Source organism: Aulostomus chinensis, chromosome 23 (assembly GCF_037954235.1).
Source record: "Aulostomus chinensis isolate RoL2024-O1b breed Wild chromosome 23, RoL_Achi_v1.0, whole genome shotgun sequence".
Lineage (NCBI taxonomy): Eukaryota > Metazoa > Chordata > Actinopteri > Syngnathiformes > Aulostomidae > Aulostomus > Aulostomus chinensis.
This window is the reverse complement of record NC_141342.1, coordinates 21981198-22009090: the sequence shown is the minus strand read 5'-3', so window position 1 is coordinate 22009090 and position 27893 is coordinate 21981198. Positions and strand designations below refer to the sequence as shown.

Sequence of the window (27893 nt, the reverse complement as noted above, 5' to 3'; positions counted from 1 at the left end):
CACGCCCGTGCACGTGTTGTTCATTATGCATGCAGGTTATGAGCCCCTGCGGCTCAGCCCCGCCTCCAGCGCCAGCAGGCCGAGCTGCGACCCTCGGCTTCACAGAAACAACTTGAAAATATCAAAATAACCCTCAAATCTGAAGAATCCCAGGCTGACACGGAGCAGCCAGCAACGTCAAACAGGATCGTGACAGAGAGTTCAAGGTGATCTCAAACTTAATTTGAACATTTTGCAGAACTTTTGTAACTTGATTGTAACTGACCTCTCACGGTCGACGTGCTGTGACGTCAGAATCCACCAGGGGGCCAGGACTCTCGCTGTTGGAGAAAATTAATACCCAGGTGGTGGTGAAGTGCACCCCAAATTAAAAAGTGTATCATGTGCATTTATGTTAGAAGATGGTGGTGCGGGCTTCAACAACCAGAGAAGAAGAAGAAGAAGAAGAAGAAGAAGCAGAAGAAGAAGAAGAAGAAGAAGAAGAAGAAGAAGCAGAAGAAGAAGAAGAAGAAGAAGAAGAAGAAGCAGAAGAAGAAGCAGAAGAAGAAGAAGCAGAAGAAGAAGAAGAAGCAGAAGAAGAAGAAGCAGAAGAAGAAGAAGAAGAAGAAGAAGAAGCAGAAGAAGAAGCAGAAGAAGAAGAAGAAGAAGAAGCAGAAGAAGAAGCAGAAGAAGAAGAAGCAGAAGAAGAAGAAGAAGCAGAAGAAGAAGAAGAAGCAGAAGAAGAAGAAGAAGCAGAAGAAGAAGAAGAAGAAGAAGAAGAAGGAGGAGGAGGAGGAGGTCCTGGTGGTCTACCAGTGAAACTGGATGGAGGTCACTTGGACTAGTAGTACTAGTTGTTCCATACCAGTTGTGTCAGCCATGTTGGGAATATCCTTGAAGAAAGAAGCAGCTGGTGAGTCACGTGACTTGAAGCCCGTCTACGTCAGAGCTGATTCCTAAAAAGAGATGATGAGCGGCGGTGGGGAGAACATAAAAAAGAAAACAGCGTGTTTTGCTGCGTCACTTTGCGTCTGGTTGTCTGACATTTCTGACATGAACCCCCTGGTTGAAGGGAACACATGGGAACACACGGGGAACCCCAGGGAACCGTTCTTGGACCCCTGCAGTTCAGGTTCAGACTTTATGTGCAAACATAGCCTGATGGGCCTCACCAACCCCCTGAAGGGTCCCTGCTCCAGAAGCACCGTGACGTCATCAGTGTCAGCAACCTTCCGCTGTCTGGCGTTCAGTCCAGAAAAATACAGTAAAACCCTGGGGGGCTGAGACTCAGACTGTCAGAGGTGAGGAGGCGGAGTCCTGAACAAGAGAAGTCAGGTCTGACAGAATGACGTCATCACAGAGGCATCGTCGTGATTTTGTTGAGCAAAAGTTTGAAACAAAAGTTCAGAGCCTTTTTGTGATGAGAGGTCAACGTTTTATTCCAAACCTGCAGGCAAGCAGCGCCCCCTCCTCGCCCTGCTGTGGCCTGCACAGCCCAGCCTCAGGCTCGTCAGACCTCAGACGTCGAATCACTTTCATTTCTCTCTTCTTTCCTGGCAGATTTAAGTGTTAAAGTCGACATTTGGCCGGGAGCTTCCGGGTGCAGCCCCTCTCAGATGCTCCACGTCCACGCTTCTTCACATCAAACTGGAACTTCGTCTCGGACCGGAACCGCAGAGCAACTCTTCAGTTTTATTTTATTCCGGGCTGAGTTTGGTCTGATGCTGACGTCACGTCACCTCCGGAGTCACCTCATGACCGCGAGCTTGTCTTCATTCTGCGGTGTGACGGGACGCTGACCTTTAGACCGGAGGTTAGAAAGTCGTTTTTCTTGTAAAAGAATAGAGAAATAAAAAAATAAACCTGAACCTGGAGGCTCTGACCTGCTGGTCCCTGACCCTCATACCAGTTGATTCGTGCCAACAAACAAAACAGAACAAACTGGTTCGACCCACATGAGGATGATGACGGCGATGAAGCGGGAACGCCATCCATCACCCGCCGGTGGGTCTGAGGCGCCCTCTGCCGGGCGCTGCGGGGCACCGCACCCGCTCAGCCTCACGCAGGGAAGCTGCAGCACCCGCAAACACACGCATTTGTTGAGTATGGGTGTTTTTTTCAAATAAATAAATTTCTTTGGAACGAGGAGAAGAGCGCGAGTCTACGGCGAGCACCGATCTGATTGACAGGCTGGTTTTATTGATCATTTATCATCAGATCTAAATAATAGCAACAACAACAATAATAATAATCATAGTAATAATAATAATAATAGTAGTAGTAGTAGTAGTAGCAGTAATAATAATAATAATAGTAGTAATAATAATAACAACAATAATAATAATAATAATAATAATAATAATAATAGCAGTAGCAGTAATAATAATAATAATAGTAATAATAATAATAACAATAATAATAATAGTAGTAGCAGTAATAATAATAATAGTAATAATAATAACAATAACAATAATAATAATAATAATAATAATAATAATAATAATAATAATAATAATAATAATAATAAAACAACTATCAGGAAAGTTGGTGAAGGCGCGCGAGCCAAAGACAAAAACCGGATCCCAGCAGGTCCGGCTCCGGTCTTGGACTCCTGCTGCGCGGTGGGCAGAGGTCACTTTTTCTCCAACACTTATAAACTTTTATTATTCTTGTTGTAAACACAAATATGAAACTGAAAAAATAACAAACATAAAAAAAACACAATATTTGTGTTTCCATGAAGAATAATACAAGTTTTAGGGTGTAAACAAAACCTTCTGGTCGCATGAACCCAACAACTTGACTGCCAGGCGGAGGTGGAGCAGGTGAGAGAGAAGCAGAGGCCTCCAGCGGAACCAGAAGAACCGGAACCGCTGAGCAGCACCGGAACACGAGCTCCTCCGGAGACTGAAACCCTCGGAGGTACAGAGCGGCTGAAGCTGAAGCTGAAGCTGAAGCTGAAGCTCCCCCACGGACGCCGCCGTTAACAAAGCTCATATTTGTATTTATTTGATCAGTTTTGCCACATTAATCAAAAAAGTTAAAGGGTAAAACTTTGTGGTACTCGGAGCAGCTTCAGTGACGGTGCAAAGTCTGGCCGCCTCCTGACGCGTCTCCTGACCCTCCGATGATCCCGCCGCCATGAATAATGCACGAGCCCCGGCAGCAGATTAGCGCCATCAATATGCTCTCGTCATTACGCGGGCAAAACTGCCACTTAATCGTCACGGAGGAGGAGGAGGGGGGAGGAGGGGAGGGGGGGGGGGGAAGAGGAGGCCTGGGCCGGAGAGCCGCGCTGCCTCCACCTTCACCTGGGACCAGGAGTTCTGGGACCAGGAGTTCTGGGACCAGGAGTTCTGGGACCAGCAGTTTCTGGCTCTGCCGCCGAGGCCTCGGCTGAGACCAAACTTCTCTGGAAGAACCGGTCACGCTCGCGCGCAGCTCGGAGTAAATCACGAGGAGCTCCTCAAGTTTCAGACTTCTGTTTGGTTCCAAACGAACACCCCCACATTCTACATATATGTGTGTGTGTGTGTGTGTGTGTGTGTGTGTGTGTGTGTGTGTGTGTGTGTGTGTGTGTTTTTTTGTGTGTGCAATGCCAGAATTTACAATTAACATTAGTGACAAAACAGGTTGCCAAAATACTAAGCAATAATTTGTATATATATACATACACATATATATATGTATATATATGTATATGTATATACATATATGTATATATATATATATACACATATATATATGTATATATATGTATATGTATATACATATATGTATATATATATATATACACATATATATATATGTATATATATGTATATGTATATACATATATGTATATATATATATATACATATATGTATACTATATTTAAATATAGTATACATATATATGTATACTATATTTAAATATAGTAATAATAATAATAACTGACGTGCAGCGAGGCGCCGCCATTTTAACGTGAGATCGCTGAAACAACAGGCTACATTGGCGGGGCAGCGGCCGTCACTCCCATTCAGCCCGGTGACTTATATCAACATCGTCGACTCCCCAAAACCATAAAACCCAACTTTATGGACCTCACGTGACTTTCCACAGTCCGTAAGTAATAAAGGTCTTTACCATCTTTGCTACGGCGGATTTTTTTGACCAACTTCAGCCGGCTGGGACCTGACGGCGCCGCTGAGGTCACGGCAGGTAAGACGCGGCCCCGGAGCTCCCGGCGGCCCCCGGGCTCCACCGGGGACTCACCGGGATCTTTTCTCAATCAAACACAACGCAAAGCAGGCGATGGAGAGAAGCTTTATTTCAAGCGCTATGAGGCGTTCACGTACAAATACAAAGAGCTTATCGGCGAGAGAAAAGAGGGCTCACATCACGGCCTGAATCCACAGAAGAACCTTTGCACTAGAGACGGGTCACATTGACAGGTCGGGCACATTTGCATTGCTCATAATTCAACAATAATAATAATTAATAATAATAATTAATAATAATAATTAATAATAATCATAATCATAATAATTAAGATGCACAAAATCCTCCTAGACAGCTACAAGGAACACTGAAGCGCTTGTCACGGGCCCGAGGTACATTCAGAGAAGAGCAGCATGGTCGGCACCGGGTCACTCCGGTTCCGCCGCGAGTCCCGGCGAAGAGCTCGAGGCGAAACACCGTCAATGAGACACTGAATATTTACATCTTTCTCCGGAGAGGACACCTAAGCTACCAGAGTACAAGAACTAAAAATGGCATATTTCAAGACCACACATGACTTCTCCTTCTCCTCCTCCTCCTTCTTCTTCTGCTGCTTCTACCACACCGGCATGCTGGGAGGTGCTGCGCCTCGCGCGGGGCTCAGTTGTGGAAGGCGCTGCCCCCCCCCACCAGGCTCATGCTCTTCAGCTTATTGTCCTTCTTCCACTTCATCCTGCGGTTCTGAAACCAGATTTTGATCTGTCTCTCGGAAAGACACAGCGCGTGGGCTATCTCTATCCGCCGCCGGCGGGTCAGGTACCTATTGAAGTGAAACTCTTTCTCCAGCTCTAGCGTCTGGTACCGGGTGTACGCGGTTCGGGCCCGTTTGCCGTCAGGTCCAGTCATATCTACAATTTCACAGAAAGGCCAAACAATTAGCAGCCAACATTAACAGACTTCACCTGGACCCCAAACCACACAAACACCCCCGCCCCCCCTGCATGACCCGCGCGCTCATGCAACTCTGACAGATTTATGGCGCCGGCGCAACCAAACATGCGGCTTGTGCGGCAGTACCGTGGCTTATGTGCAGCTTCCGCATCCAGGGGAAGATCTGCGGCGTCTGGCAGTCGGTGGCTGCGGGAGCGGACGAGGTGGCGTCCTGCTGCTGCTGCTGCTGCTGCTGCTGCTGCTGCTGCTGCTGCTGCTGCTGCTGCTGCGCCCGCGGTGCCGCGCCGGTGCCGCCGCCGCCTGTGCCGCGTGCGCCCTCCTCGCTCTCAGAGGCCCCGGTGGCGTCCTCGATCTCCGTGAAGTGAGCGCTGCCGCTCTGACTGTTGCCCGTGGAGGTCGTGCTCCGGTCGGACGGGGGTGAGGGGCTTTTTAGTTCCAGGGGCTCCCGGTTGACGGTGGCGCAGGACGGCGGCACCGGCTCCGGGGAGGAGAGCGAGCAGTTGGGCGTCTGTCGGTACCGGGCGTCCGGCCCGAAGCCGCGGGCATCCTCGCGCACGGCCCCGAAGTGGGCGCCGGTGCCGGCTCGGTTGACGGTCAGGTCCATGCCATTGTAGTTGTAGCCGAAGGAGCCGGAGTGCATGGTGCCGGGGTCTCTGAAGGAGCCGCTCACGGTGCCGTTAGTCCCATAATTCAGCAGCTGGTAGTCGGAGCCGCTCGGGTAGCGCCCTGAGAACGAGTTCACGAAGTACGAGCTCATTTGCGTGGATTTTTAAAGCCTCGATTTGTAGATCTTTGTCGCTATAATCCGGCGCGCTCGCAGGATTTATGGACGCAATCATGAATTATAAGCAATGAAGCGCTACTGTACTTCGCCAGGTATGCGGCCAAATATGGGCGAGCGCTCGCGCGTCACGTGCCTTTGTTGACCAGTCGTAAATCCTCTCTGATGACTTGGAGAGGTAATTCATGCTCCATGGTTACAAATGATGACGAAATAATGGTCGTTAGGCTCCAGTCAATGGTGCCTCCCCGCCGCGTCCCGGGAGCCGCGCGCGCGGGCAGATAGCGCCATCTTCCGGACGGCGCCGGAAGCGCCGCGCGGGCCTCATCCATCATTTACGTAACACGCGGCGAATGTAGGCCACGGAAGGCTCCGGTAGCACGCGAGAGAGACGGATGTTGGCACTTCCACCCGGGAGATGATCGATCCGGTCTGATCCCATCCTGAGGCCAGACAATATTTATAATATTATTGGAGAAATATAATAAAATAAAATAAATGAATAATAATATTCTAAAATGTTTTCTATTTCCAGAGCATGAATGACGCCACAAGATGTCTTTATATACATCAAAAAGCTTTTATTTTTATTTACAATTTCCTAAACAAAAATATCGCACACAAAATTCAGATGTGCATGGAAACACGTGAACAATAAATAATAATCATAATAATAATAATCTGTACAAACAGTGGACGCTGTCAACAACAAGTCTACTACAAACACCGCGAGGGACAGTGACCTAACTCAGCACATGATGACGTAACACAGCGGCGGGACCTACACAGTTGCAGTTATTTACACTTTGTCAGATTTTCTTCTTCTTCTTCTTCTGAATAGTCGCCAAAATAAAGACACGAGCACAGGGAAGGACGTCACCAGCGTGCAGAGCCGCGAGCCTATCTACAGAGACATGGTACAGGTTGGATCCGAGCTTCTCCTCCCTCCAGTGTCCTCCTCCACTCTTAGCTCTTCTTCTCCGCCGCCTCCTCCTCCTCCTCCTCCGGCGTCTTGGACGGATTCAGGAGTTTGTTCTCCTTCTTCCACTTCATCCTGCGGTTCTGGAACCAGATCTTGATCTGCCTCTCAGTCAGACACAGCGCGTGGGAGATCTCTATCCGGCGCCTGCGCGTCAGGTAGCGGTTGAAGTGGAACTCCTTCTCCAGCTCCAGGGTCTGGTAGCGGGTGTAGGTCTGCCGGCCCCTGCGCCCGCTGCTGCCGAAGGGACCTGGAAGCAAATTTCATCCCTGAATTATTCAAAGCTTCGCTCGAATTCGAGGAATTCACTGATAAAAGCTGGAAAACGTCACGAGTTCAAAGACCAGCAGGCCCGAGACAACGACGACACACGTGATGACCGTCAACATCTTATAGGAAGACGACTCCTCGTCGATTATTTTAATACCTCACGGTGACCTTTGACACCCCTGCCAGTTAAAAATCGCTGTAATGACGTCATTAACAGCAGAGCGTGTCAAAAGTGTGTTTTTCCTCTCACGGTTTAAAGTCACACACCTGAGCGGTGAGACCCGGCATCACCGCGCGTTCAACGCGTCCGAGTACGAAACTTGAATAAAAACCGGCAGGGAGATCGCCGACCGTCGGCGTGGGTCCTCCGGGTGAGGGGCGTCCCGCCGCTGACCGCTGCAACTCCAAAACGCCGCCTGTTTTCTCACATTCACGTTTTAATTCTTGACGGTCCTGAAGTTTCCTGCCATTGGTGAACCGCGTCAGAGTCCGGGCTCTCTGCTGGAGGGGAGCGTCGCCAGGCTCCGTCCTCACCCTCCCGAGGTTCTAAACTTTAAAATAAATAAATAAATAAAGAGAGATTTTTGTGCCCCCCCTCCAAAAAACCCCGTTCCAATCGAAACTGAACGCGTTAATCTGAAAAAAGAAAAGAAGCCATGTGACGTGAAGTTCGGCTGCTGCAGGCCCAGTCTGGACTGGTGTGCGCGCGCGCGCGCGCATGTGCGTGCGTGTGCTGCTGTGACGGTGTAGCAGCCCCGAGGCGATCCGTGCGCGACGATCAGAACCTGTAAACTTGTGTGATGAGCTGCGGAGGCTCAGCTGGCGGCACCGGGACTCACCGGCCGAGCAGGCGTTCATCCTCTGCATCCACGGGTAGATCAGCGTCGACGACTTGTCCTCCGCGCCGCCGCCGCCGCCGCTCTGCTCCGGACACTCTGCCTTGCGCTGCTGGTGCTCCTGGGACACGAACAGCTGCTGCTCGTCGCGGCTGGAGAAGGCGCACGAGCCCTCCGCGTCCTTGTAGAAGGTCCCGACCGGGTTGTAGTCGCAGGGCGCCGCGCCGCCCGCCCGCCCGTAGATGGCCGCCGCCGCCGCCGCCGCCGCCGCGCCGGTCTGCTGGTAGTAGGACGGCGGGTAAACCTTCTCCTGCACGCTGGCGGCTCCATACGGGGCCGCGCCGGAGTAGTGCCTTAACGGATCGGTGTATCCCGAGGAGTATAAAGGGATCTGACCCAGGAGAGAGTCCTGGCCCCCCGGCAGAGACACCGGGAAAGTTGAATTAACGAAATAGGAACTCATTGGGCGGACGGCGGGGCGCGCGAGCACTCCGGAGGAATATGATTTGTTGTCTTTTATAGTCCAACTGCTTTTGCCATTACTTTATCCGAGATTTGGTTTTTGCTGAGAGGGGGGGCGGGGAGGGGGGGCGTGAGGTGCCGCTGACTACAGAGGGGAAGCGGCACCATCTGATCAACCTCTGGCCAATCACCAGCGTCTGCGCGTGCACTACTGCACCCGTGGGGGGCTCTTGTTGCGCGCACGAGTCCCCGGTGAACCGGCGTGAAGTCTTTACGCACACAGATGCTCGCGAACGCACGTGTGATGATGATGATGATGATGATTAAAATGATATAAATAGATGTGTGTGTGTGTGTGTGTGTGTGTGTGTGACTCGCACAATACCGTGCAAAACACGCTGGGCAATAATCCTGTGTTGCGCACAAATGACTGTCGCGCATCACCTTCGAGCGCCACGGAGCTCAACTCCTTACAGCGCAACACGCAAACACAAAGATCGATGACGTTTCCTCACCAATAATCAGATCGATAGTTATTATTTCACTCCTCCAAAGCCTTCAGATGAAATCCACGCGCGTCCATCAACAAAAACAATCCAACACGAACACACACACACACACACACCTCCTCCTCTACACCGAGCCAACACCAACCCCCCACAAAACAATCCGTGTATTATTGTTAATTATTCATCAATAATTGTCTATTTATTTGATCACTTATCGATTTTTAATCGGTGGCAATAATCAACAGCACCAAACCGCCAGGATCTGAAGGCTGAAATTTGATAAATCGACTTAAAAGATTCTTCAAACTGTTTTCGAATATTTGGTTGTTGTTTTTTTAACGACCGCAGCGCCGGAGGCGGAAATCAGAACTCAAGAATTTTTTTTTTTAGTTTCGAGCGGATAAAAGCGGCTGCGTTTCTGCCGCTGCAGGGTTTCAGCTTCTGCAAAAATTAAGTTTCGATTTTTCAAAATTTGAGACTAATTTTTTTATTTTATTTTTTATTTCTTATTTCAGGGCCTTCATGTTGCTGCTGTACAACCGGGACCGCCGGGACCAGGTCCCGGACGACCTGATGGCGTCAGACAGGCCGCAGCCATGATGGCGCCGCTCGCGAGCCCAAACCTGCTCAGACAACAAGAATCAGCTGATTTCACGTCACAGCCAAAGTCACAATAAAAGGACACAGAAACGAACCGCAGCAGCGGCACCACGTCAGGAGCAACAAGGAGGAGCAGCATGGATCCAGAACCAGCACGAGCTCCCGCAGCAACACGGACGTAACAAGCACAGAAGTGACAGGCCCCTCAGACCCCCCCCCCCCCCCACACACACACACACACACACACACATCTCCTGCTGGAGCGGAGGACAGTGACTGGTACTGAAACCACCTGGTTGCAGGCTCAGAGGTTCGAACCTCAGAGGTTCGAACCTCTGAGCCTCCCGGTGCGGTTCCGGTCTGTGTGCCACCACCTGACCTGAGTTCTGGTGCTGGCAGGGCCTGCAGGGAGAGCCGAGCCTCGGCGGGCTGCGGGCTCGCACACGGTGCTCTTACCTTTGCTGACCTCCATCACCGGCGCCGGGGAAGCTGCTGGCCTCCCTCCTCCTCCTCCTCCCGGCTGGTCCAGTGTTGACAGTAATCCACCTTCACCCGTGCGCTGATCCCGCATTCAAACCCGCACAGGCGCGTGACGACGGCGCACACGTAAGAAGGAAAGGTGAGCGGCCAACGCGCGCTCCATCGCCCCACGTATATATATGTATATATATGTATATATATATATATATATACATATACATATATATACATATATATATATGGGTTTTTTTGGGGGGGGGGGTGACGCACCTTTTTCACCGCAACACTCCGGTACCGGAGAAAGAGCCAGGAAAACGTTACCAGCGACTCGACAACGGCGGCTCCAGCAGCTCGAGGGGAAGAAGTTGCCGTTTCTGCTGTCCACGTGACCGCCGGCGACCAATCAGGGAGCCGCGGGAGTCGTAAACTTCCAGAGAGAAGTTGTAAATTCTCATAAAAAGCAGCCGGTTTGTGCTTTTACAGCATCGCCATCTTTGCCCCGCGCAGCAGGCCGGGGGGGTTCGGTGCTGATCGGTAGTGATCAGGAACATCCGCGTGTCTCAGGAGCGTCGATGATCAGATATTTGCCGATTTGATTGATCTTGATCCCGTGTGATGGATCCACCGTGAAAACCTGATCAGAGCCTTCAGGGTTTGCTAGTCAAATGTTCTGGTCTGGGTCTCAGCGCTGATCCGGGATCAGTCAGTTTTATCTTCCAGGAGATTCTAAGGTCAGAAAACTCCCTCCCACGAACAAACGGGTTTCTCCTCCTACTCCTCCTCGGTTCTCGGTCCTGGTCTGGCCTGGTCTGGTCTGGATGGTTTTTCCAGTCGCGTCCCGCCATTAAAAAGACGATTTCCGACATTTACAGACGCAATAAAACCATAAATTCCTGAGAGAAAATCCTCCGCGTTCCGCTTCTGTTTGCCTTTTGGCCTCAGAGACGCAAACTGTCAGCTTCGTTTCCTCCAAACCAAGAAAACAAAAATTAAAATAAAATTAACACGAAATAAAAATCGAGCCGCTCAAGACCGAAGCGTCCTGACGACGTTTTAATCTCCGTCGCTATTTAAACGACAGTTTTGACTGAATGATGTTTAATAATAATAACGTTTCCAAATTAAACTTTTAGAATTTCCTTTTAATAATCAGGCCCACTCATTATTTCTGAGGGGTTTAAATTCTGCCGGGGATCAACAGCGGATTCTTCCTCTCTGAAACTAAAGAATCCGGACGCCAGGAAACTTTCCGGCCTCCTGACCGTAAAAGTAAAAACAGATCAAAATTAAGACCAGATTAAATAAATCGAACATTATTTTGCAGTAAAAATTAATTGCATAAAAATGAAAAAAATAGATTTAAAACATGAATTTGCTTAACCATAATTTTGTGCGTATTTAAAAACGAATGACATCATCTGCTCTCACCCGTGACTTATTTTAAAGCGTTTTTTTGTTTTGTTTTTTCAGATTTGAATTCTGAATGTGTTTGTTCTTGTAAAAGTACACATTAATTTGTTGGCTTATATTGGATGTCTTCATACTGGGATTAATGGAGTTTTTCATTCAACTGTAAAACTAAATAAATGATAAAATGAAATCTCATTCAAAATGTATCTTTCCTTGATTTAGAAAATCCTTCCTGAAGGTGAAAGGTAGAAAAATGTGTTTTATTTAGAAACCAGTGCAACTGATGAGAACACATTTCATGTTAAAAGTCCCTGACATTTCGACTGCGTTCTAATTTTATTTGCCTTCATGAGTCAGAGAACTGGGAGCTGATTGTGATTAAGTTGGACCGCCGGTGGTTCTGGTTCTTTTTGTTGTATTTGGCACACTGGATGTTTGTGTGGCTCCTCAGATGTTACCTGATGATGTCATGGCGGTGACGAGCTGGAATGTGGCTGCAGGTGTTCACATATTCCATCGTTTCAGCTCACTCCAGGGTCCCTCCACCTCCAGCTGTGTCTGGCTGCTATCCGCAGCTCGCCGGCTGCTACGAGGGTTCCAGGAGGCGTCCGTGCTCCGTCGTCGTGCCCCTTGCCGCCCCTCGCCACGCTGGGGGGCTCTGAGGGAGGAGTTGTGGACGGACGCGGTGAAGGGAACCAGGCCTCCTGAGCAGGGGGGGTCGAGTGGAGGTAACAAACAGGCCTTGCAGGGTGGAGGGGTCGTGGGAGAAGCGCAGGCCGCCTGTCGGGTCTTGGTTTATGGCGTGGATGTTGAGACGGGGACGGGCGGCGGCGCAGGAGCTGCTGCCATGACGAGCAGCCAGAGACACTGACGGGAGAAACAGGAAATAAAACCCAGCAGCCTGTGGAATGGAATCGTGTTTCCTGTTGTTTTTAATCACCACAGTCTGCTGAGCATCGAGGGATTTTCACCACAAATCAAAACGAAACAAGGGTTTTTTTCTTCAGACCATGTTTGCTGCGTGTGATTGCGCTCATGTGAAGCGACGCGTGTGCCACAGCACAGACGTGTGGAGCTGCAGCACCTCAGTCGGAACTGGAGCCAGCCTTTAAATCTGTCAGACCATGATTGTGATGAGCGGAGTTTTTAAATGCAGAAGCAAAAATACTTTGCATGCTTGTTCATTTGGTGTCTGGCCTCCCACAAATAGACGAAGCAGTGGTTTGACCAGCAGAAAAGCTCCTGATTACCAGAGACGCTCCTCAGCTGTTTGATCAGAATGGGTTACATCAGTGGGTTGGTTTCAGCTCCTCAGGTTCACGCTAACAAAGATGAGGAGGAACTGTTGAAAAACAAAAAACTTAAAAATCTGCATTTGTTAATCAAACGAATTAAATAATCACTAGGAAGCCGAACCCTGAAAGGTCCCATGAAGGGCGACCTCCATGCTGCCTGGTTCATTGTTCAATAAATCACTATCTGAGCATTTTTACAGCAAATCTGACTTTTCTCTTCATTTAATAAAAATCTGATTTTTATTGTGTGTGTGGTGGGGGGCCGAACAAGTCGCTCCATTGCTCCACGTTTCCACCTGAAAAATGTAAATAATCAGAAACTAACAGCCCTCAGCCTTCAGGCCTGTTGGGTTTTAAGCTTCTTCTGTATTTATATATTCATTCTTTATCTGCTGTATTTGTTGTGTGTTTTTTTTCTTTTAGCTAACACCGTGTTATGGTTTGTGCTCACCTGGCCATTGGATCCGCTGGGCGCTGATGGTCTTTGGGCCGTCTCTGTGGTGTCTCTGTGGCGTGGACTGAGGGCAGGCCGAGGCATTCAGGGTCGTGTGGGCTATGGAGGGTCTCAGCAGGCGCTGCTGAGTCATGGGGGGGTGGATGAGCTGCGTTACACACACAGTGTTTTGTCTGTTAATTACAGTTCAGAACGTCCCATCCCGGACTTTGACTGATGATCATCTATGGCTGCGTGTGACCGTCTGTTATGGCACTAATAAAGATAATATCTGATTTAATTAGTGACTGACAGTTATCTTTGGTGTTTGGCTGCCAAGAAATGGATTAAAACTGGTTCCATACTCAGAGGTCAGGAGCTGCTTGACCTCTGGACCTGCAAAATAATGTGACGGCTTGTGTCGGGCAGGGGTTGCTTTTTCTCTGGGTTTTCTTTGAGTAAATTTGTCAACTGTAATTTTGAGTAGTTTTTTGTTTAAACAGAAACAGGTGAAACATAAAAGAACACTTCACAGGGTTAGCACAATGGCTGGTAGTGGGTGGGAAGGGTTAGCATCAGCTAGCTCAGGTCCAGGCTAGTTAGCTTGGCACAATGGCTGGTATTGGGTGGGAAGGGTTAGCATCAGCTAGCTCAGGTCCAGGCTAGTTAGCTTAGCACAATGGCTGGTAGTGGGTGGGAAGGGTTAGCATCAGCTAGCTCAGGTCCAGGCTAGTTAGCTTAGCACAATGGCTGGTATTGGGTGGGAAGGGTTAGCATCAGCTAGCTCAGGTCCAGGCTAGTTAGCTTAGCACAATGGCTGGTATTGGGTGGGAAGGGTTAGCATCAGCTAGCTCAGGTCCAGGCTAGTTAGCTTAGCACAATGGCTGGTAGTGGGTGGGAAGGGTTAGCATCAGCTAGCTCAGGTCCAGGCTAGTTAGCTTAGCACAATGGCTGGTATTGGGTGGGAAGGGTTAGCATCAGCTGGCTCAGGTCCAGGCTAGTTAGCTTCGCACAATGGCTGGTAGTGGGTGGGAATTATTAGTATTAGCTAGCTCAGGTCCAAGCTAGTTAGCTTAGCACAATGGCTGGTAGTGGGTGGAAGTGTTAGCATCAGCTAGCTCAGGTCCAAGCTAGTTAGCTTAGCACAATGGCTGGTTGTGGGTGGAAGTGTTAGCATCAGCTAGCTCAGGTCCAGGATGCTGGTGTCCAGCAGGAATCCTCCTCCTCATCATCAGTAGCAGCAGTCGCTCCTCTAGTCCTCAACAAACGTTTGGTTCTGTTGACCCAAGTTCCAGTGGAGCTTTGGCGGCGCTGCGTCAAATCACTGCACCCAGTCAGGAAAGTAGTTCCGGCTACGTGTCTGATTCTACCACTACAACGTCTCCTCATGTTAAGCTGGTATTCATCACCAAGGCTACACACAACCCTCCTGATATTAATGCAGGCATAGACCGAGCTACGCTAACACTTCCCAGCCACTACCATTCACTGTGCTAAGCTAACTAGCCTGGGTGTCAGCGCCATAGAAGAGGGTCCCTATCTTATGGTTTGGTTCTGGGGACAATGGAGAATAAAGGCATTATTCCTTCAAATACAAATGTATTCGTACCTGCCGTGAGGTGTGAGTGTAGGCCTTGGTTGTTCGGTCCAACTCAAACAAAAGTGGCTGCAGGTGAATAGAACAAAGTTATTATTTAATCGTTCAGTTTTCGACAACCTGTGATGGGAGGACGAACCTTTGTCTGCTGTCTTTGATGTGGCTGTTGACTCCGCCCGTGAGGGACAGTGTCACTGGTCGCCTGCTGGACCTCCTCTGAGTGGCTCTGCAGCAGCTGGCTGATCTGCTGCACCACCCCCATCTCTTGCAGCATTCTCTTCCTGTGGAGCAGAGCCGTGACGCGCTCCTGCTCCTCCTTGTCCTCCTCCATCAGCCTCTGCTCCCCTTCCTCTTCCTCCCTTGGCTGCTCCTCCTTGTTTTCCTCACCTCGCTGTTCCTCCCTTTGCTGCTCCTTTTCTTCCGACTCCTTTGCCTTGACATGTTTCTCCACTTCCTCCCTTTGCTCCTCTTCTTCCTCCCTCTGCTCCTGCTCTTCCTCCTGGACATAAGCGGCAGCAGCAGCAGGACCTGGCAGCGTAGTTGACGGTGGCGATGGCTGGGTGAGGAGATACAGCGGGATGTTAGATTTGTTTTTATGGCTTTATTGCATGTGTATGAATTTGCGATATATTAGCAATTACTGCCAGTGAGTAATGTCCATAACACAGTTTGCTCCTCCTATCAGGACAATAAAACTTATTTGAATTTGAAATGAGAGACATCCAATAAAAATCGTCTGCAGGAAGATTATTGTTTCAATCGAGTACATTTACTTCAAGAGGTCAATGAGAATATGAACAATCCATCAGAGGACAAAAGCTTCGACGCCATCTTGTGGCATAAGGTGGTTACTGCGTCGCTGAGACTCACCGGCTCCAGCTCAGTGGGGGACGTGGCGGGGGGTTTCGCTGCTCTGTTGGGGTTAACTGTCTCACCTGCCGTCTCCCCCTGGAAGTCAGCCCGCCGGCTGCCTCTCTGAGCTCGCTCCCTCTTCTCCTGCTTGAGACGCAGCTCCTGCAGTTGTTGCCTCCACACACACAAATACAATGAAGACAATTGAGTATTTCATTTATCTTAGTAAATTTAAAATCACTGCTGAGAAAATTTTCTTTTGTTCTTTTTAAATGTTCAGTTGTGCATCCACCCCAACCCCAAACCAGTGGCTCCCCTAACAAGGAGATGTACCTGGCACACTCCTCGCGGGCCTTGGACGCTGCCGTCTCCTGGAAGAGCGAGATGCTGTGCTGGAAGTACTTGTCGTACTTCTCCGCTCCCTCTCGAGGAAAGATCTTCTTGAAGCCTCCCAGGTGTTTGGCCTCATACCTCTCCATCTGCTCCAGCAAGGTCACCTGGGACTGGCGTAGCTCTTCCGACCTGGTGTTGTTACGACACAGTGATGTCATCTTCATACAGACATGGATGCAGCGTTAGTGGTCAACGACCAGACGGTACCTGGCCTGTCGGGACAGGTTCTGCTGCAGCCGCTCATTCACCCGCCGTCGTTCCTCCTTGGTGATCTTACGTCGGTTGCAGGTGCTCAAGTTGATGAGAACCAGAGTGTCATAGAGCAACGCATCTTTCACCTCACGGTCCAGTGGCGAGTCTGTGGTAAAACTGGGGGATTGATTGACCTGAAAACAGCAATGAATACTAACCAGTCAAGGCAGAATTTCACTGAGGGAAGCTCAGTGATGTGTAGTACCACTGTTGACCATCAGAGGGATGTACACCCTCTTCATTTCCTGTTGCCAGGTATGCACTTTCCCTGCTTGTGTCTCAGCAAAGCTGTATGAATACGACCTCCTGCTCTGTCCTTATTTGCTACATTGTGAACCTGACATGGACGATCAACAGTGTCGTTGTGGCATGTCACCTCCAGCAGCCAGGGGCGGAGTCGGTGATCCAGCAGCACGTCAAAGCCCAGGATCTCAAAGCAGGCGCTGCTGGCGGTGTGGTTGGGGAAGCAGGTGTGGTAGTTGTGTTTGAGGATGGAATTAGCGGAGATCAGAGTCTTGATGATCATATCCTCGATGTCACTCCACATCTTCTCCATGTTCCAACAGTTGGACTCCAGGTGCTTGGTGAGTGTGGACAGTTTCCTGCACGTCACAAGAGACGATTCATGTGTCGTAAACACTCAGAGGACAGAATGACAGCGTGCATCACCCATAGCAACGTACCGTTTACTGCCGGTGTCATCGTCACGCACAAAATTCTCACTGTGTTTGTTGATGGAGTAGTTGGTGAGATGCATGCAGACGTCCTCCTGGTGTTTGAGAAGAGCGTCGTCAAGCGCAAGAAAACATTGAGGGTCATTAGAAGTGTGCTGTTCGATGACTTCAGACTCTGGTCAGATGTGGATATAAACTGAAACTTGACCACTTAGCAGTGATCTGAGATTTTATCCCAAATCATCCGTCTCATCAAGTCCACAGATCTAATCTAACCTCTTAATCACCTCAACCAAACTATTCAGCAGATTAATCGATGATTATTTGCAGCCCTGGTTTGTACATGTCCTCCACATCCAGGGAGGGTGGGGGCCGTGAGTCTCTGGCACCTTTATTTGGGGGTGGTGAGCTGACCGTTTCTGAGAAGCGCTGCTGTTGATGGAGGGTCAGTGTGGACAGAGATGAAGGAACGTGTCCAATGGACAGTGAAGCTCAGAAGGACAGTCGTAGACAGTAAGACTGGTGTCTCACCACGTTGGTGTTCTTGGGCTCAGTGTACTTGGTCGTGCAGAAGCGAGCCAGTCCCTCCTTGAACATGAATATGCTGAACGGGTCACATGATGTCACCAGCACGTAGATACGTAAGTCAAACTTGTACCCGTCGATGATGAGAGGCTGAGGAGGCAAGATGAGCATGTTAAACATCCGCCCAAGTGTGTGTGGTGTCGATGCCGTGTGTTGATCCCTCACCCTGGAGATGTAAACCTGACAGATCATGTGTTCTCCTGACTGAATGTTTCGGCTTGACTTGGTGATGAAGATGCCTTTGCCCTGGCTGCCCGTGTCTGGCTTACAGATGTACGTCTTGTATTTTTTAGCTCTTGTGAACGTTTGGAAGTCACTGTAACTGCAAAACACAATCACACAGGTTAGAATGTTCAGGAAAAACTCACTGAAGGTTGAAGTCGAGGAGATACCAACTCGGCAGGAAGGCACCACGTTTGGGGGAAAATGTTGTAGTCTTTAGGGAAGAGCTTGCGCATTCGGTTCATGTTTCTAGCCAGTAAATCTTTGCGGCAGATCTCGATCATCCCAGGGAAATGGTTGATCTTCTGCAATGACAGGAAAAACACACAATTGTGAGGGATTTTGTGAACATGTGAGGTTTAATCATCAACCCTCATTGAGGACATTAAAGGGACAGTTCACCCAAGACTGAAAATTCAGTCATAATCTCCTGCAGTAACAAGGCCCAGTGACGTTGCGTCTGCTTCCATCATTTCTGTTCAGCTTCAGTTTGGACTGTGATTGGTTGATTGGTGGTTGGCGTGATACCTGGTACGGTTTCATGTCCTTCACTCGGTCCAGAGACACGCTGCAATCGGTCCACAGCAGCGTCCAGTCTTCACCCTCCGTCACCTCTCTGAGGCCAAACCGACGAGCAGCTCGCCGCACTGACACAAACATTGATTTTTTTACTGACGTTACCGTGAGTGTTCATATATTTATAGTGTTTTCACAGTTACATTTTATTTTTTCCCTCTGGATTATTTTCCTTTTCGTATCTTCAATTTCAGGTCTAATTCACTATAATTCATCTCCTGTCTTTTCACATTTCATCAACTCCATTGTTCATTTTAAACTACTCCTTATTTTCAACTATACTTACTTTAACACATCTTGTACTTTTTTTATTGCAGTTTTTATCCTCTCTCTGTTGTTTGACATATTCCTTTTTTAAAACACATTTCATTATTTTTAGATACACAACAAACAATAAACAGAAGCAAACCCCCCACCCTGACCGACAGACAGCACAAACCAGAGCTACAGATTTATATAGACCAACGAAAAAAACAAAACAAAAAAACCCCACCAGTCCTCAGCATCCTGTTAAACTCGGTGTCTGACAATTTAAGGGCTGAAAGGTGAAGCCTTCCTCCAGTCAGAAAACTGTCTGCCCATCAGCAGTACATTTTTGTCATGTATGAAATCTTAGAAGGGTGTCCAAACTCTTAAGGAGAATTCATCCTTACCCTCAACAACAGCTTGTAATCTTTCATGAGGGAGCATATTAAGACCTCCCTGCACCAAAGGGTGACACAAGGTGGAAGAGTTTTGATCCAGGGTTGTAACATGCACTTACAGGCAGCTAGGAGTTTTTCCAAAAGCTTATATGGTCATGCGGTGAGATGCAAGTCTCTAGAGGGAAGACCTAGGAGGAAAACCCCAGGATCCTTCTTGATTTTTGTTCTAAATATCCTCCTGAGCACCTTTGAAATAAGTGACATATTCATTTTATTACTTTGCTTCAAGCAGGTGACAACGTTCATCCCGTTCTCAGGAACACCTTGCCTCAAGTTTGAAAGAGTTTAGATTTGGTGGGGGAAGCTCAGCCACCAGAGCTCACCAAATATTTCAGGATGGGAATTCTTGTTCAGACTTTTAACAGGTAAATCAGACAGACAGACATGAAAGGTGAACAACAGCTTTGATTTATGACAAAATAAATCTGATGAAATAAGAAACACAACACCAGGCGTTATTTTATCATTCATCTGTGTTCAATATACGGCTGCAGAATATAACCATGGTGTAATAACAGACATTAATGACGGAGACGTACCACTTTCGTATTTGCAGCTGAGGAGGTTGATCCACAATCATCTGGAAGACAAGAAAGAGAGAGACGGACAGATGTCTGCTGCTAATAACCCTCAGATGAAGAGGACGAGGGAGAAGCTTCAGAGCCTCCAGGACCAGTTCCAAATGTTGTGGTGCTGAGCAGAAACAGTCCTGAGCCTGGACATAAAGCAGAGCTGGAGCAGCTCCAGCGGCTAAATACCTCCTCTTGATTTTCCTCCTCTTCTTGGTGACGACAGGGGGGGTGCAGGCTGCAGCCTGACTCTTGCTCTCCTCTCCTTCGCCCTGATGCTCATGTTTATGTGCTTCACCTTGTCTGTCGGGACTCTCCACCAGTAAACCCATCCTGCATGTGAGCGAACACAAACATGCTCAGTTGACAAGGACCAACAGCTCATGAGATCATGGAGGAGAAACACACTGATGACGCTCATTTTCATGGGCAGAGAAACTGAATCAAACTGAACAAAGACGGAGCTGTGAGTGCGAGAGGAATCGTGTTTCCTCCCTCTCATCAGCTGAGCGTTCTGGCTGTCAACACACCGTCACACACTCAAGACTCAGCGAGGCGGCACAGACGCACACGGACAGCGATGACATTGACCATTACAACCTCCACTTATTCGTAATAAAACATATTTGATGACTCAAACAAAATATAAAAACACTCAAAACTGAAATTACTCTTCATGTTAAATAACTAGAATTGCCACCTCACGGTTGTATCCCTCCGCCCACCAATCCAGTTGCAGTTTACGCATAATTATTTATTCTGCGCTGTCATATTTCTGGAACTTCTACATTTTTAAAACATTGGGAATGGGGCTTTTTATTTGTATCTAAAATTTGTTAAATTTAACTTGTAAAATTAAAACTCGTGGAAAATACAGACGTTTCAATTTTGGGGGTCAAACTGAAGAAAACACTTTGAAATATAAAATTATTACGGATTACAGTGTAAAATGAATAAAATGTGACATGGAATAAAACTGAGAGTACATTATCTTCTTCTCTTTCTTTGGTGTTGATACTCTGGGTTGTGTAATGATTTACATCAGACTGCAGCTGATTCCTGCATTGGTTGTGACTGACTGTGTGACATGAATCAATGTTAATGTGAATGAAAATATTTCCTGTATTTTTACATGAAACTATTCAATTCTACGGTCAAGCCCCCTCAGGCACCTCTCATCTTGTTCCCGTACTCCAATCGTTGCGCTTTATCAGCTGGAGTGATGGAAGAGTCTGACACTCCAAAACTGTTTTCACATTCACTGAAAATCAGACTTGAGAGGCGGGACTTCCGGACACCTTTTGTCTCTCTGTGGGTCCTCCAGCCTCAGGAAAAGTCACTTTCATGGATCCAAGTTTTCATCATCTGTTACGCTGTTACAGACTCCAGACTTCCTCTCGCATGTCTGACCTTCAGCGTCACCATGGACCCGTGTCATCTGTGCTGTCCTGTAGGATGTCGGTGGGTTGGGGGGGCATCCCAGGTGCACTGTTGGTGGTTGCGGTGCTAGGTAACGGTATTCTGTTCCAGTGATCTGGATAATCCTGACCCTCAACTGGGAGCTTTACACTGTGGTGAGACGCCAAGCTGACCTCAACCAGGATACAGTTACACCAGGCTCCTCAAGGTTCTCAGTGCACAACAACAACAGTGACCAACTGCACCAAGGCAGCGCAGCTCAAGTTCGTCCTCGGCCCCTGCTACACTTGATCACCACGTTCAGTCAATTTCAACCAGGTAGTTTTTGCATAACCCTGCAAACATTTTTTGGGGTGAGAAAAGTGACTTGGTTTCCATCAGACTTGATGTCCTTGCATCCTTTGTCCAGTAGGGCACGCGATGCTCTCGTGCTGCCCCGATGATGAATTTCAGACAATAAAATGAAGGCATTGTTAAAGAGTCAAACGTTCTGTCTTCAATATTTTCTTCTTTTGAACAACACTTGAAGGGTTTTTAATAATATTTTCATAAATGTACAATACATGTACTATACCAATCGTTTCACAGTACAATACATGTACTATACCAATCATTTCACAGTACAATACATGTACTATACCAATCATTTCACAGTACAATACATGTACTATACCAATCGTTTCACAGTACAATACATGTACTATACCAATCGTTTCACAGTACAATACATGTACTATACCAATCGTTTCACAGTACAATACATGTACTATACCAATCGTTTCACAGTACAATACATGTACTATACCAATCGTTTCACAGTACAATACATGTACTATACCAATCGTTTCACAGTACAATACATGTACTATACCAATCATTTCACAGTACAATACATGTACTATACCAATCATTTCACAGTACAATACATGTACTATAGCAATCGTTTCACAGTACAATACATGTACTATAGCAATCGTTTCACAGTACAATACATGTACTATAGCAATCGTTTCACAGTACAATACATGTACTATACCAATCGTTTCACAGTACAATACATGTACTATAGCAATCGTTTCACAGTACAATACATGTACTATACCAATCGTTTCACAGTACAATACATGTACTATACCAATCGTTTCACAGTACAATACATGTACTATACCAATCGTTTCACAGTACAATACATGTACTATACCAATCGTTTCACAGTACAATACATGTACTATACCAATCGTTTCACAGTACAATACATGTACTATACCAATCGTTTCACAGTACAATACATGTACTATACCAATCGTTTCACAGTACAATACATGTACTATACCAATCGTTTCACAGTACAATACATGTACTATACCAATCGTTTCACAGTACAATACATGTACTATACCAATCGTTTCACAGTACAATACATGTACTATACCAATCGTTTCACAGTACAATACATGTACTATACCAATCGTTTCACAGTACAATACATGTACTATACCAATCGTTTCACAGTACAATACATGTACTATACCAATCGTTTCACAGTACAATACATGTACTATACCAATCGTTTCACAGTACAATACATGTACTATACCAATCGTTTCACAGTACAATACATGTACTATACCAATCGTTTCACAGTACAATACATGTACTATACCAATCGTTTCACAGTACAATACATGTACTATACCAATCGTTTCACAGTACAATACATGTACTATACCAATCGTTTCACAGTACAATACATGTACTATACCAATCGTTTCACAGTACAATACATGTACTATACCAATCGTTTCACAGTACAATACATGTACTATACCAATCGTTTCACAGTACAATACATGTACTATACCAATCATTTCACAGTACAATACATGTACTATACCAATCATTTCACAGTACAATACATGTACTATAGCAATCGTTTCACAGTACAATACATGTACTATAGCAATCGTTTCACAGTACAATACATGTACTATAGCAATCGTTTCACAGTACAATACATGTACTATACCAATCGTTTCACAGTACAATACATGTACTATAGCAATCGTTTCACAGTACAATACATGTACTATACCAATCGTTTCACAGTACAATACATGTACTATACCAATCGTTTCACAGTACAATACATGTACTATACCAATCGTTTAACAGTACAATACATGTACTATACCAATCGTTTCACAGTACAATACATGTACTATACCAATCGTTTCACAGTACAATACATGTACTATACCAATCGTTTCACAGTACAATACATGTACTATACCAATCGTTTCACAGTACAATACATGTACTATACCAATCGTTTCACAGTACAATACATGTACTATACCAATCGTTTCACAGTACAATACATGTACTATACCAATCGTTTCACAGTACAATACATGTACTATACCAATCGTTTCACAGTACAATACATGTACTATACCAATCGTTTCACAGTACAATACATGTACTATAGCAATCGTTTCACAGTACAATACATGTACTATAGCAATCGTTTCACAGTACAATACATGTACTATAGCAATCGTTTCACAGTACAATACATGTACTATAGCAATCGTTTCACAGTACAATACATGTACTATAGCAATCGTTTCACAGTACAATACATGTACTATAGCAATCGTTTCACAGTACAATACATGTACTATAGCAATCGTTTCACAGTACAATACATGTACTATACCAATCGTTTCACAGTACAATACATGTACTATAGCAATCGTTTCACAGTACAATACATGTACTATAGCAATCGTTTCACAGTACAATACATGTACTATACCAATCGTTTCACAGTACAATACATGTACTATACCAATCGTTTCACAGTACAATACATGCACTATACCAATCGTTTCACAGTACAATACATGTACTATACCAATCGTTTCACAGTACAATACATGTACTATACCAATCGTTTCACAGTACAATACATGTACTATACCAATCGTTTCACAGTACAATACATGTACTATACCAATCGTTTCACAGTACAATACATGTACTATACCAATCGTTTCACAGTACAACACATGTACTATACCAATCGTTTCACAGTACAATACATGTACTATACCAATCGTTTCACAGTACAATACATGTACTATACCAATCGTTTCACAGTACAATACATGTACTATACCAATCGTTTCACAGTACAATACATGTACTATACCAATCGTTTCACAGTACAATACATGTACTATACCAATCGTTTCACAGTACAATACATGTACTATACCAATCGTTTCATAGTACAATACATGTACTATACCAATCGTTTCACAGTACAATACATGTACTATACCAATCGTTTCACAGTACAATACATGTACTATACCAATCGTTTCACAGTACAATACATGTACTATACCAATCGTTTCATAGTACAATACATGTACTATAGCAATCATTTCACAGTACAATACATGTACTATACCAATCGTTTCACAGTACAATACATGTACTATACCAATCGTTTCACAGTACAATACATGTACTATACCAATCGTTTCACAGTACAATACATGTACTATACCAATCGTTTCACAGTACAATACATGTACTATACCAATCGTTTCACAGTACAATACATGTACTATACCAATCGTTTCACAGTACAATACATGTACTATACCAATCGTTTCACAGTACAATACATACACGATATGAATCAAATGACTCAGGAATCAGATTTTTTTCTCCTGCTACACTCTGCATAAGGGATAAAAATGTATTTCTTCTTCCCCGTCACCTGGATGTGACATGTTGGGATGGTGAAGAGAATCAAATGCACTGATGTTTTATCTTCCTGTTCCCTGATGCTAAAAAAAACTTGTTTGAAAAAGAAATAAAAGGTAAAAGTCACAATGGAAGTGGCTGTCACTCACCTGCAGCGTTAATCCGCCATTAGCGAGGACTCAGACATTGGACGAGGATCCTCTCTGCCACAGAAATCTTTGTGTCTGGAGCCTTTTCAGACGCTGTCAGACTCCTCAGCAGCCACATGTCAACCTGGTCTGCCTCTGGAGTCTGTAAACCACCAGTACAGATGTATCATCCCATCAGATTGACTTACAGCAGCCCTGGCGGCGGATCTGATGACCTGTTAGAAACTGTTACAACCACCTGATCCCTTTTGACAGGCCGGAGAGAAAAAGAGGGGGAGAGCTCAGCAGGAGTGAGAGGAGGCGGATAATCCTGGATATTTGTCCACTGAAACAGGAGAACTGATGTTCAGCACCTCCAGTTAACTTAAATGTGTCCTGAAAATTGCCATGGTGGAAGTGAACAGGCTGTTAATAACTATTGAAATAAAGAATTTTATGCAACTTAAAGGAACATGCCACCTTGTAGATCGAAGCGAAGTAAAATCTGGTCAACTGGACGTAAGTTTATCTTGAAGACGTTACACGTTTATAAGCTGGAGTTTCCACACTCTTCACTAGAACTGAAGAAGCCTCTCGGATGAGAGGTGAAACGTCTTCAAGATAAACTTACGTCCAGTTGACCAGATTTTACTTCGCTTCGATCTACGATGACCTGGATGAATGAGAACCTACACAGACATGCCACCTTGTAATTTCACCCACTACCATTCATTGTGCTAAGCTAACTAGCAGGTCTCTGCTCCCTGGACGAGGGGCTCTATATTCTCGTCTGTCTCTGAGGACGATGGACAATAAGAGACTTTCCCTTTAAGTTGCTGCGCTTCTTTCAGCACTTTTTACTGCAGTGTGTATTAAATATGTAAAACTGCCAGACAGCATTAGAAAAACCTGTGCTTAGGGAAATTTCCATATTCCTTGTTTTGAAAGACAAAAGAATTTAACTAATTAAAAGACAAAAAGTGTAATTGTTAATAAGTGTGTCTCTCGAAAACTGACAGGCTTGACCATAAATCTTCAATTACTAACGAGAAACCCAGAGTCATTCTTAGGTAAAATGCCACAAATTTGAAGACAAATTGACAAATATTTCGCAGTCATGTAAACCAACGTTACTTAACAAGCTCTTGAGATCCTTATATGTCACCGCAAGTTAGTTGTATTGATCGTTACACCTCTGTAAGTTTGAGCCGCTCGTCTTCCCGAGCATTTAGCAACCCTGGACTCTTACAGCGGGAGTGTGCCGTTGCTATGGTAACGAAACGCTAACTTCGCCCCGGTGATACCCATATCTTACCCCGTTGGCGGGGACGGTAGCAACTTTTTTAACGGCCTCTACGGTCACGAACGTCACCTTGCCGTGACAGAGAAGCCTCCTCTTGTTTCCGGTGAGCAGGAACTACGAGCCAACCTCCCGGGGAGTTGGCAGCGGTGTCTGCGGTGTTCAGGCTCTCGGCTCGTGAACTGCAAACAGAGTTGAACTCCAGTTACAAACGGTTCCGCTCTCAGCCAATCACAAGCCAAGGACCTGAGAGCTCTCGTCTCCGATTGGCTGTTGGTACAACGACGGAGATAAATGTTTTTACATGTGATCCCCTTGAGCGATGAACACGCGCGCGCGCGCGCACACACAGACACACACACACACACACACACAAACATACTGTATATACATACGCATACATATATACATATGTGTATATATAAAATGGGTGTATATATGTATATACACCCATTTTATATACGCATACACACATGAAATATATATTCAGATTACACTCTATTTATATGTATATATACATATATACACATATATATGTGTGCATATATACATACATACATATATACATACATACATACATAATAAATATACACATATACATACATATACATATATATCACATTTCGCTCCAATTCAAAAATAAAAATATTCAAAAATACAATTCCATCCCACTGCAAAGCAAATAATAAAAGACGTTGTGTTCCGAACCGAGGCTCTCGTATTTGAGCAGAACATTTGTCCCGTGAAACGACGTCCTCGGTAGCGAATCAACAGGCCAACAAGAGAAGAGAAGGATGTTTGGTTTTAAGAAACGTTGAACTCGGAATCTGTATTTTCTCTCATTATATCACCTATTCCGAACCGAGCAGAGTTCTTTTCCTGGCCAACTTAATTTCTTTCAGCTCATTTAATTATTTATTTTTATTTATTTTTTAAAATTTCAATGTTTGAAAAGTGTGCTAATAATTACATGTAATGAGATATACATAGTTTCTTATATTTTGTAATTTAATGTTTTATGTACACACGTATACATATATACACATATAATTATATATACATATATGTATTTATACATGTTTATATATACACATATGTATATATATATATATACACACATCATATACATACGCACTTATACATAAAATAATATACATAAAATAATTATATATAGTAATAAAGTAATTAAAGATTAAGTTAATTGGCTTTAAGAAAATGTAGGTCTTCTTTTAGCTCTGTAAATTAAATCGGCTTATTTAACAAAATTATCAGCAACATAAAGTGATGAATGAAAAGTTAATTACAGCGCAATGTACAAGTTTCCAGTGAGGCGAGAACAGACTCGATGAACGACGGGAAACGGCTTTAGGTCCCTCTTGTGGACAGCAACGGAAAGGGATACAAAATAAAAATAAAGAACTTTGACGAGAACAACATTTCCCAGAAGGACAGCGCGACCCATGACGCCATACCGACGACTTCACGAACTCCTGGGAAAGACGGATAGTTTACTCGTTGGTGATAACGAAATCTTAAACTTAGGTCTCGGTGTTTATTGGACGCGCCGTCACACCTAAACTCGCCACTTTACGAGTCATTTGCAAATTTGATCAGAAGCAGCATTTGGCTGTACTTTAACAAGAGTCACCTATTTTAA

At 45.6% G+C, this 27893-nt stretch overlaps 3 protein-coding genes across 5 annotated transcripts; all 3 read right to left on the bottom strand.

Annotated features, from left to right (window-relative positions):
• Nucleotides 1-4403: 4403 nt before the first annotated feature.
• hoxb5b (homeobox B5b) lies at nt 4404-5887 on the bottom strand. Of its 2 annotated transcripts, XM_086195031.1 has the most exons (3): nt 5411-5887; nt 5257-5371; nt 4404-5087 (listed from the first exon to the last, which is right to left on the bottom strand). In XM_086195031.1, the coding sequence occupies exons 1-3, from the start codon at nt 5885-5887 to the stop codon at nt 4840-4842; spliced, it is 840 nt and encodes a 279-aa protein (XP_086051157.1). In that variant the 3' UTR covers nt 4404-4839. The 2 variants fall into 2 exon arrangements, with proteins under 2 accessions (XP_086051157.1, XP_086051155.1); XM_086195029.1 differs by having other exon boundaries at nt 5257-5887.
• A 629-nt stretch (nt 5888-6516) lies between these two features.
• Nucleotides 6517-9753, bottom strand: hoxb6b (homeobox B6b). The gene is made up of 2 exons (XM_086195032.1): nt 8000-9753; nt 6517-7140 (listed from the first exon to the last, which is right to left on the bottom strand). The coding sequence occupies exons 1-2, from the start codon at nt 8457-8459 to the stop codon at nt 6878-6880; spliced, it is 723 nt and encodes a 240-aa protein (XP_086051158.1). The 5' UTR covers nt 8460-9753; the 3' UTR covers nt 6517-6877.
• Nucleotides 9754-11696: 1943 nt separating this feature from the next.
• On the bottom strand, nt 11697-26418 carry ttll6 (tubulin tyrosine ligase-like family, member 6). 2 transcript variants are annotated; one of them, XM_086194521.1, is made up of 17 exons: nt 26252-26418; nt 24958-25099; nt 19800-19942; nt 19580-19618; nt 18289-18407; nt 17935-18065; nt 17704-17860; nt 17485-17628; nt 16963-17048; nt 16656-16881; nt 16235-16413; nt 15968-16156; nt 15653-15809; nt 14922-15338; nt 14795-14851; nt 13204-13354; nt 11697-12324 (listed from the first exon to the last, which is right to left on the bottom strand). In XM_086194521.1, exons 3-17 carry the CDS (start codon nt 19939-19941, stop codon nt 12044-12046), a joined length of 2475 nt encoding a protein of 824 aa, XP_086050647.1. In that variant the 5' UTR covers nt 19942; nt 24958-25099; nt 26252-26418; the 3' UTR covers nt 11697-12043. The 2 variants fall into 2 exon arrangements, with proteins under 2 accessions (XP_086050647.1, XP_086050648.1); XM_086194522.1 differs by lacking the exons at nt 24958-25099; nt 26252-26418 and having other exon boundaries at nt 19580-19620; nt 19799-19937.
• Between the last annotated feature and the right edge of the window lie 1475 nt (nt 26419-27893).